Source organism: Leptosomus discolor, chromosome 4 (assembly GCF_034619465.1).
Source record: "Leptosomus discolor isolate bLepDis1 chromosome 4, bLepDis1.hap2, whole genome shotgun sequence".
NCBI lineage: Eukaryota > Metazoa > Chordata > Aves > Leptosomiformes > Leptosomidae > Leptosomus > Leptosomus discolor.
The window spans coordinates 78,957,689-78,970,419 of NC_141394.1; the positions used below are offsets into that span (position 1 = coordinate 78,957,689).

At 38.1% G+C, this 12,731-nt stretch overlaps 1 protein-coding gene across 4 annotated transcripts in view; it reads right to left on the reverse strand.

Moving 5' to 3' along the window:
* Positions 1–12,731, reverse strand: part of CTNNA2 (catenin alpha 2) — a 459,358-nt gene that overhangs the window by 36,684 nt on the left and 409,943 nt on the right. For all 4 annotated transcript variants that reach the window (XM_086464656.1, XM_086464659.1, XM_086464658.1 and 1 more), the window contains 2 exons: positions 10,997–11,148; positions 4,034–4,147 (listed from right to left, as the gene is read on the reverse strand). In XM_086464656.1, coding sequence (XP_086320782.1) covers positions 4,034–4,147; positions 10,997–11,148 — 266 coding nt within the window. The remainder of the gene's footprint in view (positions 1–4,033; positions 4,148–10,996; positions 11,149–12,731) is intronic.

Below are 12,731 nucleotides of genomic sequence, written 5' to 3' on the forward strand. Positions count from 1 at the left end.
TTAAGAAAATTCCTGTTAAGTCTTAACTTTTAGGAAGGACTAAATGAACGAAATCCATGGGAAAAGGCAGACTGAATTGCCAGTATCTCCCCCAGTCTCATTTTCTGTCAGAAACAGCGGTTTTCTGCTTAACCCAACACTAAGATAAGCTATGACATGCAAGATAATACACTTGAAGTGAATTGAAATGAACGTACCTTTCAGTAATATTTAGTGGTCTAATTGTCCCTTGGAAGATACGCAAAAAGACTCTGAACAGGTTGATACTAATCTGCCTCGACATTATTAACAAAGCAAAAGTTCCCCGCCTCCCCCAAAAACAGAAAAAGAACCCTACAAAATTATAGTAATTACTTTTGAAGATCAAATGGACATTTCCGATAATGATTTCCAATTTGAGATACTATTTGGCTTTAGGGGTTCTGAAGACTGCATTATGCACTTAATGGGGTGTGACACATATTTAAGTGTCATTACATTTTTTCTTGTTTATGTCACTTTCAATCAGCTGAAGTCTTTCTCTACATATTCTTAAAATGCTCTTGGCTTTTAAAAATTCATGATTGACCTTTTCCAAAACTGAAATTAAAAAAGGTTATAAACAGTATATCAGAAAATGAGATATTTGCAAGTTAATCAAATTAAAATTCAACACATGAGTTTTAATTAGGCCTTATCAATGCAACTCAGCAGTTTCAAATGTTAGCATATTAGTCTTTCCACAGAAAAATGCAGTGTAAGTCAAGCTAATAAATAAATAAATATATAAAATACACATAAACCACTAGAACAGATGAATTAACTGAGACTGAGAGAATACAACAGGAGTAGTAAAATTTGGAAAGCCGATCTGTATGTCTTGCATGTGGTTTCTCTCTGCGGGCAGCTTCACCTGCACACCCTTTAAACTGGCATACACTGTTTTAACATTTCCATTCCAGCTGCTGATGTGTTTTCAAAGAAGCTATATCCTATAGCAAATGCAGCTCATATATATTTATGTTTTAGTTCTACTGAAGACCAACACAAGTCTTTCTGCCGAAATACTAATAGCTTTATGCAGTAAGCATATTAAATAAATTCATTACATTCCACAAGTAAAAATCCAGCTTTTCTACAGAAAAGGTTCAAATAAGATACTGTTCTGCTTAGCAGACTCATTCCAGTGAATCACTCAGGACTGTGGACTGGGTGGCTTCTGCTTAGCATGTTTTCATTTTAGGTTTTCATTGTTTGTTGCTTCTTGTGACATATTGCATTCTACGCTATTCAGGAATGGGACTGTCTTTATAATATATTATGTTTATACAGTGTGTAGCTGATCAAAGCAGAAGGTTTTAAGTGCAGCAGTGATAATAACCGCAATAAATGTAATAGAATTTAAGACTCTTAAGTCCCTAGGTGAACTAGATTCTTAGTAAAAATATTACTGCAGTCTTTACTTTGTTTTCAGACCAAGAAAGGATGATATGCTACCCAATCCTAGACATAACCAAAAAAAATATAATAAGACTGTGAAATAACCGTATTGTATCTCAATACTTTTGTATCAGAGACTTACTTTAATAGTCAATTACGTGAATATATCAAACAGGACTTTATGATCTTTCAAATATAAAAATGCCCCAAAGTTATCCAACTGCATCCAGAACATAGATCTATCATCATTATTACAGTAAGGTACCCAGGCATCATTCAGCAGTTCTCCTGACTGCAGGGTTTTCAGTGCCCATTCCTGGTCACCAGCTTTCTGGGATGGGACCTACAATCCCTCTGCTGTTCTCGTGGTGATACTAAAATATATGATATGTCCTTGATATGCAAGGATGAAATTTTTTGTCCTTGGGTTGTAGCAGCAGAAAGCCAGCATTTCTGATACATGATATGGTTTATTTACCATCTGTATTCAATATACAAGGAAATTATTTAAGAAAAAAAGAAACTTCTGCTTATTCCACGGTATCTATGTCTTACATTCTTCCCATGCCTCTAAGTAAGCTTCATTGAGGTTTGCATTATTCTACTGTTTCTTTTCAGGGTGTAAAATGTTTGTGTCAAGTCCTAACATACGGTGAGTCTTCCTACAGCAGCTTAAAACTCCTCCTTTCTGGTCCTCTGAGCTGATCTTTCAAAGTATTGTTGCCTTTTGGTCTTCAGGTTCTCAGCCCTACAAATCCTCTTCAGAATTCAAGGTGAGAAGTCACTGTTCCGTTTATCAGCTTTTGCTACAGTGTTTGAGTGTGTGTGCGTAGGATGCTTCTCATTTTGTCCATTACTTCACTTTTAGCACGTAGCAGAAGAAACCAGAGCCATGAAAATAATTCAGGAAATTCCCAGCCTCCACTGGTTCTCTGCTAGAAAATTTTAAGGCTTTTTTTTTTTAAAATTCCCTTTCTAGTCAAATATATTTTCATAAAGACAGAATCATAGAATGGTTTGGGTTGGAAGGGACCTTTAAAGGTCACCTAGTCCAACCCCCCTGCAGTGAGCAGGGACATCTTTAGCTGGATTAGGTTGCTCAGAGCCCCGTCCAACCTGACCTGGAATGTTCCCAGGGATGGGGCATCTACCACCTCTCTGGGCAGCCTGTGCCAGTGTTTCACCACCTTCACTGTAAAAAATTTCTTCCTTATATCTAGCCTAAATCTACCCTCTCTCAGTTTAAAAGCATTACCTCTTGTCCTAATGCAACAGGCCCTGCTAAAAAGTTTGCCCCCATCTTTCTTACAGGCCCCCTTTAAGTACCGAAAGGCCACAACAAGGTGTCCCTGGAACCTTCTCTTCTCCAGGCTGAACAACCCCAGCTCTCTCAGCCTGTCCTCATAGGTGCTCCAGCCCCCTGAGCATTTTTGTGACCCTCCTCTGGACCCGCCCGAGCAGTTCCATGTCTTTCTTGTACTGAGGACTGTGCTGAACACAGCACTGCAGGTGGGGGTCTCACGAGAGCGAAGCAGAGGGGGAGAATCCCCTGCCTCAAATTGCTGGCCACACTGCTTTTGATGCAGCCCAGGATGCAGTTGGCCTTCTGGGTGAGAGCGCACATGGCTGGTTCATGTCCAGCTTTGCATCCACCAGTGCCCCCAAGTCCTTCTCCGCAGGGCTGCTTTCCACCCCTTCATCCCCCTGCCTGTGTTGATATCGAGGATTGCCACAACCCCGGTGCAGCACCTTGCATTGGTCTTGTTGAACCTCATGAGGTTCACACAGGCCCACTGCTCGAGCTTGTCCCGGACCCTCTGGATGGTATCCCATCCCTCAGGCATGTTAACCTCACCAAGACAACTTGGTGTTGTCTGCAAACTTGATGAGGGTAAATGATGTCGTTTGCCCCCAAAATTCCTTTCTGATTTTTTGTTTTTAATAGCCTGAGCTGAGCTGTCTATTCAGTGAAGGGTAAACATTCATCAGAGGGTGGCATAATCCTGAGTGTTAACAAACTCCACTTTTCCAGCACCTATGACCCCTGAAGCACTCATCAGCTTAATTTGCAATCCCCATGCACAAGCTAAGGTCACAAATCACAATGACTCAAGTTTATCATGATGTAATTACCCTGGTAAAATTACATTGACTCAGTAACAAATGCCTTCAATTACAATTAAATTACAGGGACTACTTGGTAGCTTAAACAGATCTTCTTGACAGGTTTGCACACTGGGAAACATGACTAATGTAAGATTTCTCTAGATACAGCACATGGTGCTCTGATGGGATTTTCTTTTTTTTTTTTCTAATTTGCTGACTACTCCCACAGTTTCAGCACATTCCAAACCTGCAAGACCTTCTCCTACAGCAATAGCTGGAGCAAACGGCTGATACAAGGCATCACCTAAGCCTAAGATGATCATTCAACAAAGCCAGTGCTTTTCAAATAGGTGAGACATGAAAATACTTTAAACACCTAGGTCAGCTTACTCCCATCCTTTCTCATGTGACCCTGAAGATTTGAAATCACTGCATTTGCTTTCCAAGGCACAGCTTTTTATTTGTAGCTATACAGGCATTTAACGTAGTATGTGGGTTTCATACTCACCCTCGCACTCTGGCCAGCAATAAGCTGGTCATCTTCAGTCTGAACGCTTGTTCGGCTGCGAACGTCGTAATCTTCCTGCTCAAAGTCTGAATCATCCTCTAGCTCTTCTGGGGTCTAGAGAGAGCCACAGGGAGAGAAAGCAAAAGAGAGGAGATGACAAGCTTATAAAGGATGCAGACAAAGTCCTACGTACAGTAAACTCTTATTTAATCGACTACCTGCCCATGAAATGCTGTTCCTTTTTCCTTTTAAATTAACTTGTCTGCCCAAGCAGTCAAGAACTGAAATTGAATTGTCTTAAAAATTAAGCTGTTTCAACTGTAGTTTTCTTTACAAATGGCATTTATCGTTACCTTGCTGCAACTTTTCTTAACTCCGTTAACGTGATGAATGCAGTTCCTTTGGAATGTATCCTTCAGAAAATATCCTTTGGAAACACTAACAACCAGAATGTAGTATTTCAAGACAATGTTATTTCATATATAAATGGACACTAATACTATTACATTACTGGCAACTCCATGTAATCTTCAAAAGAGAATGTAAATACCTGGGAAAAAGTAACATCCTAGAAGAAAAGGTTATCAAAGCAAATAAGAGATTTCCCCTTGAAAGAAAATGTAAATAATGTCAACTGCTATTGAAACAAAGGTAAAGTTTATAATCTGCCTTATCTTGTTGGTTCACGTGATTCTGCTCAGATACAGACTTCTGGAATTTGCCTCACCCCCTAAACTGAAACCACATTATCTCCATTGTGGTGGCTATCAATTGTGTGAGGGGTCTCTGGGCAGATTAATTAAATCTAGTTATGTTTGTGCTGGCTTCAGGTTGTTTAAAACATTGGAGGGAGGGAGAAAAAGATAACTAATGGATCTGTTTGTTTGGTTTTTTTGCCTTCTAGCAAAAAAATTCGGAGCAAAAAAAATTCCCTATGTATATATGGAGAGACAGCCTACTTGAAATCACTATTTAGTACTGTATTTAGTATAAATGGTGCAAAACAAGAAATAGTCTTTAGAAGGAAGATTATTTTCGAATTTGTGCTTGAATAGCAGCACCTAGTAAAATAATCTGGCCTCGAATAACTTCTGTAGGTACAACAAATGATAGTGGTTATAGAAAAAGAAGATCATGGTAACTATGCAGAGAAATCCTCACCTTACTGGATACCCATATGCCTCAGTGTTAACCTAGAGGGACAACCATTACAGAGGAAATCATGCATGCTGGCATTTCATGCTTGGAGGCAACGTCAAGTTTGCTAGCAGAGGTGCTAATCATTGCCAGTTGTCATTACAGCTCTGTCTTGAAGATGCTCAGTCACTAGGAACCGGTCCAAACCCTCTAACATAATGTAGAGAAGTCTTTTGGCGGTATTTATATTACAGCCTGGTTTCCAACATGAAGTGCACATCACTGCTTGTAACGGAAAATCAGCTGCTTCGCTAGCTACATGGTGAAGTGCACATGATGGGGAGAGTAAAACACAGCCATCTTCATTTGGCTTAAAGAATGTGAATTAAATATGTATTTTGATTCTGAGCGCTGGAGCTAGAAATAACCAAGTATGACAGTATGGTAATGAAACTCAGGCTGCATCTCTGAAGAGATGCATATACAAACAGTGTTTATAGAAGGATAGACAGGAGATGAAGATTAGATGGAAACATGAATTTATCTTTACTGCCACAGGAAAAAAAAGAAAGATTGGTACCCATCATTATAATGTCCAATGGTCTTGCTTTTCAATCGCCTTTAATCACTTTATTCCCTCTGCTCAGCTGCCTGAGGGCAGGATGGGACTTTAAAATGTCCCATAAGCAAACCAGCTGCCGTAAGAATCATCCAACTCCCTGAGCCAAAGGGAGCATTTCCTAACATAGGGCTCAGCTTTTCATCTGCGCAGGCTTTCCTGTCTAGAACTGGAAGACAGGGGAGAGTTTCAACCCTTTCTTCATAAACCAGCTGGCTCTTCCCCATCCTCCAAGTCCAGCCAACAAGCCAGCTGCACTGGTCATCATAAGACCAGCACCCTTTCCCCCCCAGGCATCCTTTTCTTAGTTTCTTCTGTCTCCACTTGTATAGATAAGACTATAAAAGATAATGCGCAGCCCTTTCCCAGGCTTTCATAGTCAGAGTTGCAGCACAGTAAGGTCTTAATATTCAAAATATTACATCTCAAAACCATAACCAGTAAGGACATTGGGATACCTCTCGAAAAGCTAAAATATTCTGAAAATTCTACGTTTCAGGGATTTATTCTTAAAGAAACATTCAGAAAAAAATGTATTGCTGTTACTGCCTGACATTCATAATCTTAAAATTTGTGGTCTTTGAAGATTGAAACTTAGTGGGTATAGATGTTGAACTTGTGGAAAATATAGTGAAAAAAAAGGACAAGTTAATGCAACTGTTAGTAATATACTACAAGCACAAAAAATGCATTTCCCCTCTGTACAAGTGAGACCTAATTCAAAGCCAATTTTCAGATTCACTCTTTTAAGGTTTTCAACTGTTGTGAACGTAATAACCTCATTTTCTTCCCAAAATAATTTTCATTAAGATGAAGAACAGTAGTTAACTCTTCTCTGTATGCTGCCATTTCAAACATGTTGCATGCTTGCACCATTGCTTTGTTTTATCTGATCTCTTGGAGCTGCAGCCCATATATAATAGAGTCTCTGATCTGTTTAGACACCAAGGTATAAAAAAGAAATATTATATTAAAGTACCTTGACTTAAAGATTTTTACTCTTAGCAGTGCCTTCTAAACATATGATAAAACCTCTAATTTTTGTGCACAACTAAACAGGACCTTGGCATTTAAAACCTGGTTTCCAAGACAACAAAGTCTGGAACTTAATTTATCTGAGTTGGACAACAGAGGGACTGAATCAGTCTTGCAGACACCTGGACCTGTGGTCACACAGATGCAGCAAACATAGTTTTGAGATTTGAGGTAACTTCCAAACAAAACTCTGACAACCACCAGTGGCAGGAGCAGCTAGAGTAATTTTCAAAACGAATAGATTTTGTGAAGTCATTAATTTCAGCAGAAAAACCGACCATTTTAATTATTTTTAGTCCGTCCGTTCTGTAGCACAGGCCATAAAACTTCCCAAGATTAATTTCTTTTCAAATACAGTATCTCTACTACATATAGAGCATATTCTTCATTCATCTAATTCAGATGAATTCTCACACTGAAAAAGAATCTTTCACAGTGCCACATAAATAACCCAGTAAATAAATACTTTCTTTTTTAAGATGTATGCTTTATTTCTAATATGAATTTGGTGACTTTCAGCTTCCAGTCTTTTTTTTTTTTTTTTTTTAAATATCTCTCTGGCTGCTAGATTGAAGATTTTGCTATAAACAAAATATCTTCCATTAATATCATTTTGTCTTATCTTTTGCAACTGCAGTATAAAAAAGTGAATTATGCATATATAAGTTGTAAAATGGCATATATATGCAGATTTATAAATGCTATTTGTTTAATATTTCACCAATTCAAATATACTTGATGAAGATAGAAACCCCACTATGCTATAGTGCTGTATGCACTTAAAACTTTTAAGATGCAATTATAAGAATTTCAACACTGTAAACACCAAGTCAAGCTACCCTTGTAATGGGAGGAAAAAAAAAAAAAGACATTCCTCTATTTTTTACATGAAAATAGCCTCTAATTCTAAAAGCTAAGGAGAAAAAAAAGCCTTTATAACACACTTCTCTACGCAACTGCACGCTACTCTGGACATTTGTTTTTGTACAAAGGCAGTTGCAGCCTGAGTGACTCAGGAGCTTCAAGCAGTATCTGGGTGGCAAAGTCAGAGAACTTCTCTCACAGCATGTCTTCAGCTGTTTAATGATTTACAGTGAAATCCCACACTTTACATTCAACCTGAGAAGCAACAGGCAGTCAATGTAGACAATGGACCCCATAACACCCTTCGGAGATAGGCTGTTTAAAAAGATGATGGGATTCTGCACCAAGCCTAGTTTTCCAGAGGCTCTGAGAGGTAGTACCACTTTGGATTTCACCACAGTGGCTACCCCATAGGTGATCACGGCTAAGCTACATTGCCAAGCGTGGAAAAGTAGAAGGGCATTCATACCTCCAAACGGCTGGGGCTAAGGACCCCACATTTGCACTACCCTCATTTCATTTTTATTCAGACTCACTGTAGTCTTCTCCCATGGTCTGCAAGTCCCTTAATGATAGAGCAGAAGTGCAGTTAAAATGCTCCTAGTGTGCTTTTTCCATGATCACCCCAAAGAATCGAGTCTATATGCTCTAAGACTACTCTGTAACATGAACCAAAACATGGCAAGAGGGAACAACTGGAGACTGGCTCCAGTAGTGCACTCCTGATCCAAACCAGTGTAACACTAAGGCTAACGTAGATGCAACTAACAGCGAGGTTGCCAATAGCAAAGGCCACGTGTGAAAAGAGAAGACTGGCCTCCAAGACACGTAAGAATTAGAAAAGGTGCCATCGTGATTCTTCCTAACTGGAGAGAGAGTTTCTGTCTAATAACTGAGGGAATTTCCTAAGTAGCTACAAAAAAACCAATGTGTAATTTGATCCCTATGGGGTAATAGAAAAGATGTTGGAACTAAGTTATTATTTTCTATCTTACTTTTAGGTTCTATAATTATACTCCTAAATTTATTTATACTACTTCTTAAGTTGCGAAAGAGATTTTTTCTTCTGTATAGATCATAATAATAGTCCTCAATGCAAAAATGAATCTCCTTTCTCTCCAAAGGGACAATAAAATCTCCCCTTTTCAAGGGAAAAGAGGAGAACAGAGATTATCCCCCACTCCTTCAGTTTATTAGAAGTAATAATACAAAAAAAATTAATTTAAAAAGTGGCTTTATTTCCTTTATGGAATGAGGGAATAATCTCAGATAAATTCAATCTTTCACGGCATGCACATGAACAATTACTGCCCGAAAATAACTGTTTGTGTCAGATGCTCTAAAAAGTTTGCAAGGTTTTTTTTTCTATAATTCTGCAAGAAGTTTTACAGCCTGAATTAAAGGGGTGCATGAGATTTGACAGATAATTAGATAAAAATATTCATAGACTGCCTTTTATAGCTTAATGCCTCACCCTTTAATTATACATTCCATTTCAATGTGAGAAGATCGGATGGGAATGCTAAAGAGTGTCTCTAACTGAAACTAATTTTGTTTTCTATGGAAAATAAGGTTCTGATTCAGCAAACTCTGGTCTGTGTAAGTTTATAGATGTGGATTTTCCCAGCTAAGTCACAAGGATAATGAGTCCATTTATGTGCTTTAGTTCTCTGCCTGGGTAAGGAGTACTCCATTTAGCTCCGTAAATAAGTTAATTGTCTGAATGCAAAGATACATCTTCCTAATCTGGGTAAGCAGAATTCATTAACTCATATCATACAAGGAGCAGAAAGTAGTAGTGATACAATTGCAAAAGTAACCTGGGATGTTTCTAAGGAGATTGCGAAGCCTGCGTGCTGATCAGCTTTCCAACCTAGCAGTTAACATAACAGTAAGACAGCAATGAAATAAGTGAAAGTGCCTCCAGAATTTAAAATGGTGCTCTCTGCTTAGCAGAAACATCTCCCTCAGTATGGACAGCCTCATGGCAACCTCTCTGGGGCAACTCTGATGTACAGGGGGGTGCTGGATGCCAGACCTCGGCGTAGGGGATGGGAAAGCGTGGCTCTATAGCAGATCCCACCCGACGATTGCGCCTCATGAAGCAATTTAAAACAACTCATGAGAAACTATAAAACATGAAAATGTGCTTAGAAGCGGCTCTTGTCCTAAAAGAAGTTCAGAAACTGCTGTTACAGACTAAGGCACTGGACAATCAAAGGAAAAACGGAGATCCTCTACCATGCAGATCTTTTGTTTCCATCCCAGTCCAGAGGAGCTGTACATACCCCAATGTTGCACACCCAGCAAACAGGATGGGTTTGCCCCCATCATCAGTCATGATGATAGTTCAAGCTACCTGAGATTAGCACTGGGTACAGGAATGGAATTTATGTTTCACAGTTACAAAATTAAGCCTGTCAGAATCTTTTTCTGTAAATGTTAATACATGGTGACAGATGACTAAAATGAAGCTATTTTGGAGTGCTCCAACTGCCATCAGTGCCATAACACACTCACAACCACAAGTGTATGTTACCTGGTTGCTCAAAGGGATGAGTTGCTGGTTTAGCACTGTTGTTTGCTTTGTAAGTTTTGTCTTTGATTTTCACTGTAGCTTTATTTGTACGTGGCAGATTCAAGGCAATTTGAGTTTCAAATAAGAGTTTCAATTGCTGAAGAAATGTCCAAACCAGGATTGGTTTGTCTTTTTTTTTTTTAAATCTTTGATTGTAGACTACACTGAAAAGTAAGACACACAACTACTCTCACAATAATTATGTTTGTTTTTTAAAGATGCCTAAGCAAATTGAATCAACTGGTTAGTCAACGCTGAAATGACACATTCTTTACCTCAGTAAACATTCAAAACTATCCCTGCAGAGACTCACTGGAGCAGCAAGATACTTTATTTATTCGTTTAGATTTTTAACCAGACTTAACTCATATCCTAGGCAGCACACGTACATTAGGAAAAAGAACAACAAAAAATCTACACAAACTTTGATGATCTTAGCAAATTAATTGTATTACTACGGAAACAGTAATGAAGTTTTGTTATTGGCAGTTGTGATCAAATCTTCTCCTAGGTGATAAATTAATTGTGGTTCATCTCCTAAAATACTCTCATCTCTTTACTTACAAATTCTTTTTGGCAGCACATACTTCTGTTTCATGCTCGTTTCAATGTCAGGCTTTTCTGGCTTATTATGAAATAAAGTTCATTCCAAGAAACTTTTATATTCCTCTCATCCGATATGACACTTTCCTGTAAGCCCCAACGTTTATTTCCCAGGTGCCTTACATACCCTTATCATCAGAACAGCTTTCCTGATGTCACGAACTCCATCATAAACCAAGCGGGAGGCATCTATGAACTCATTCTCTTCAAATGGCTGTGGGACATTCGCGCTCAAAGCTTCAATGGCAACCTCAACTTGTTCAGCAAAACGTGGCATAACTAGATTAAACAAAATGAAAGGCAGTAAGATTAGACACCTTCTTTCATGAACATCTTTCCCCTACCCTTGGGCATAAATACTTTCCAGTAGACACAGTGCATAGTGTTGCTACAATTTCAAGACCCAGGAAGGCTCATGGTGTGGGTTTGTACCAACTCTATACATGCAAGAGCTCTGGCACATTTTCTGACAGCATGAAAATAGAGATCTTCATATTCTCTCCTCCAGTTGCACAACAAAGAATGTAAAACTTCCTTTAAAAAGTGTGATTTACTAACTTTTGAAAGACTGCAAGATATCCGAGCTATCATTAAACTGCATTTAAAAATTTTACAACTTGGAATGAACACAGTACATATTTACACAAAATGATCAAAGCAAAATGTAGCCATTATGCCTACTAATTCAGACCACCAACCGCAGTCTAGCTCATATTGGATAATAATAATTGTGTAAGTGGCAAAATGCAAAATCTAGGAAATTACTTTTGTGAAGGCACATAAATGAACATTTTCTTTCTTCACTATCATCATGTATATAACACAACAAATAGCCATAGATAGTAGCTAATGGTATTATAAACTGCGGTATGAGCTTTTAAAATATATATCTTAAGGCAATTATTTACTTATATAAATAGTTCAAAGGCATTCCTTGAAGCAACAAGAGGCTCTTCTTCAATTTTTATACAGTATTCCTCTGAAGGTATAATCGCTTTCTGCATATCACATATGGAGAAAGACAAATGTTCCACAAGTCAGTTCTCTAACAACTTGAACCCAAATCCTACAAACAGGAACATGACCATCAGGTCCCACTAATTATAATGCACCTATACTCCTGTCCTTAATTATCCCTGTTCTTCAATATTTTATCATTAATACGGGAGGACTGGGGTCTCATACACTACACACAAACAGAATCAATGCTTCATTAGAAACCTGGAATCAAAATCCATTGGGATTAATTCTTATAAATTTAAGGAACTTGGGTCAAGCTTAAGATTTATAGATAGCCATCTTTTCATTATAGTTAAATTATTTTTATTATTTCCCTTCTGCTAGCATCTAGGTATCCGAATGATGTACCATTAGCTTTACTATTTTGGCACTATAATTGGAAGAACAGGAAAAGATTATTCCTAGCTCAGACAGTTGCCTTTTTTGTTATAATATTATCTTTTTTTATCATCTTTTCCCTAGACCCTATTTTTAATACACTTTTAGGTAGCCTGATTCCAACTGATGAATTCAAAGGGGAATTTCCAGTGTCATTTTCATCAAGAGTAGCAATAATCTTTCCCAGTAAGTAAACTTCCACTATAGCAGGAAACCACGTTTTCTTCTACACTGAATGTCCTTAAATATATTTTACTCCTAATGAAAAATAGCTTTTATAAATCTTACTACCTGATTTGAAGTAAAAACACACACACACAAATGTGATTCAAGACTAGTTCCCATTGTGAAGAGCAAGTGGCATCAACTACAAGCTCAACATTTCTGTTTCTGGCATTTAAGTGCTACTCACCAGCTGTTAAAGGGGAGCCCTTTAAAGGGATATATCTATTCAAATGTTGTTC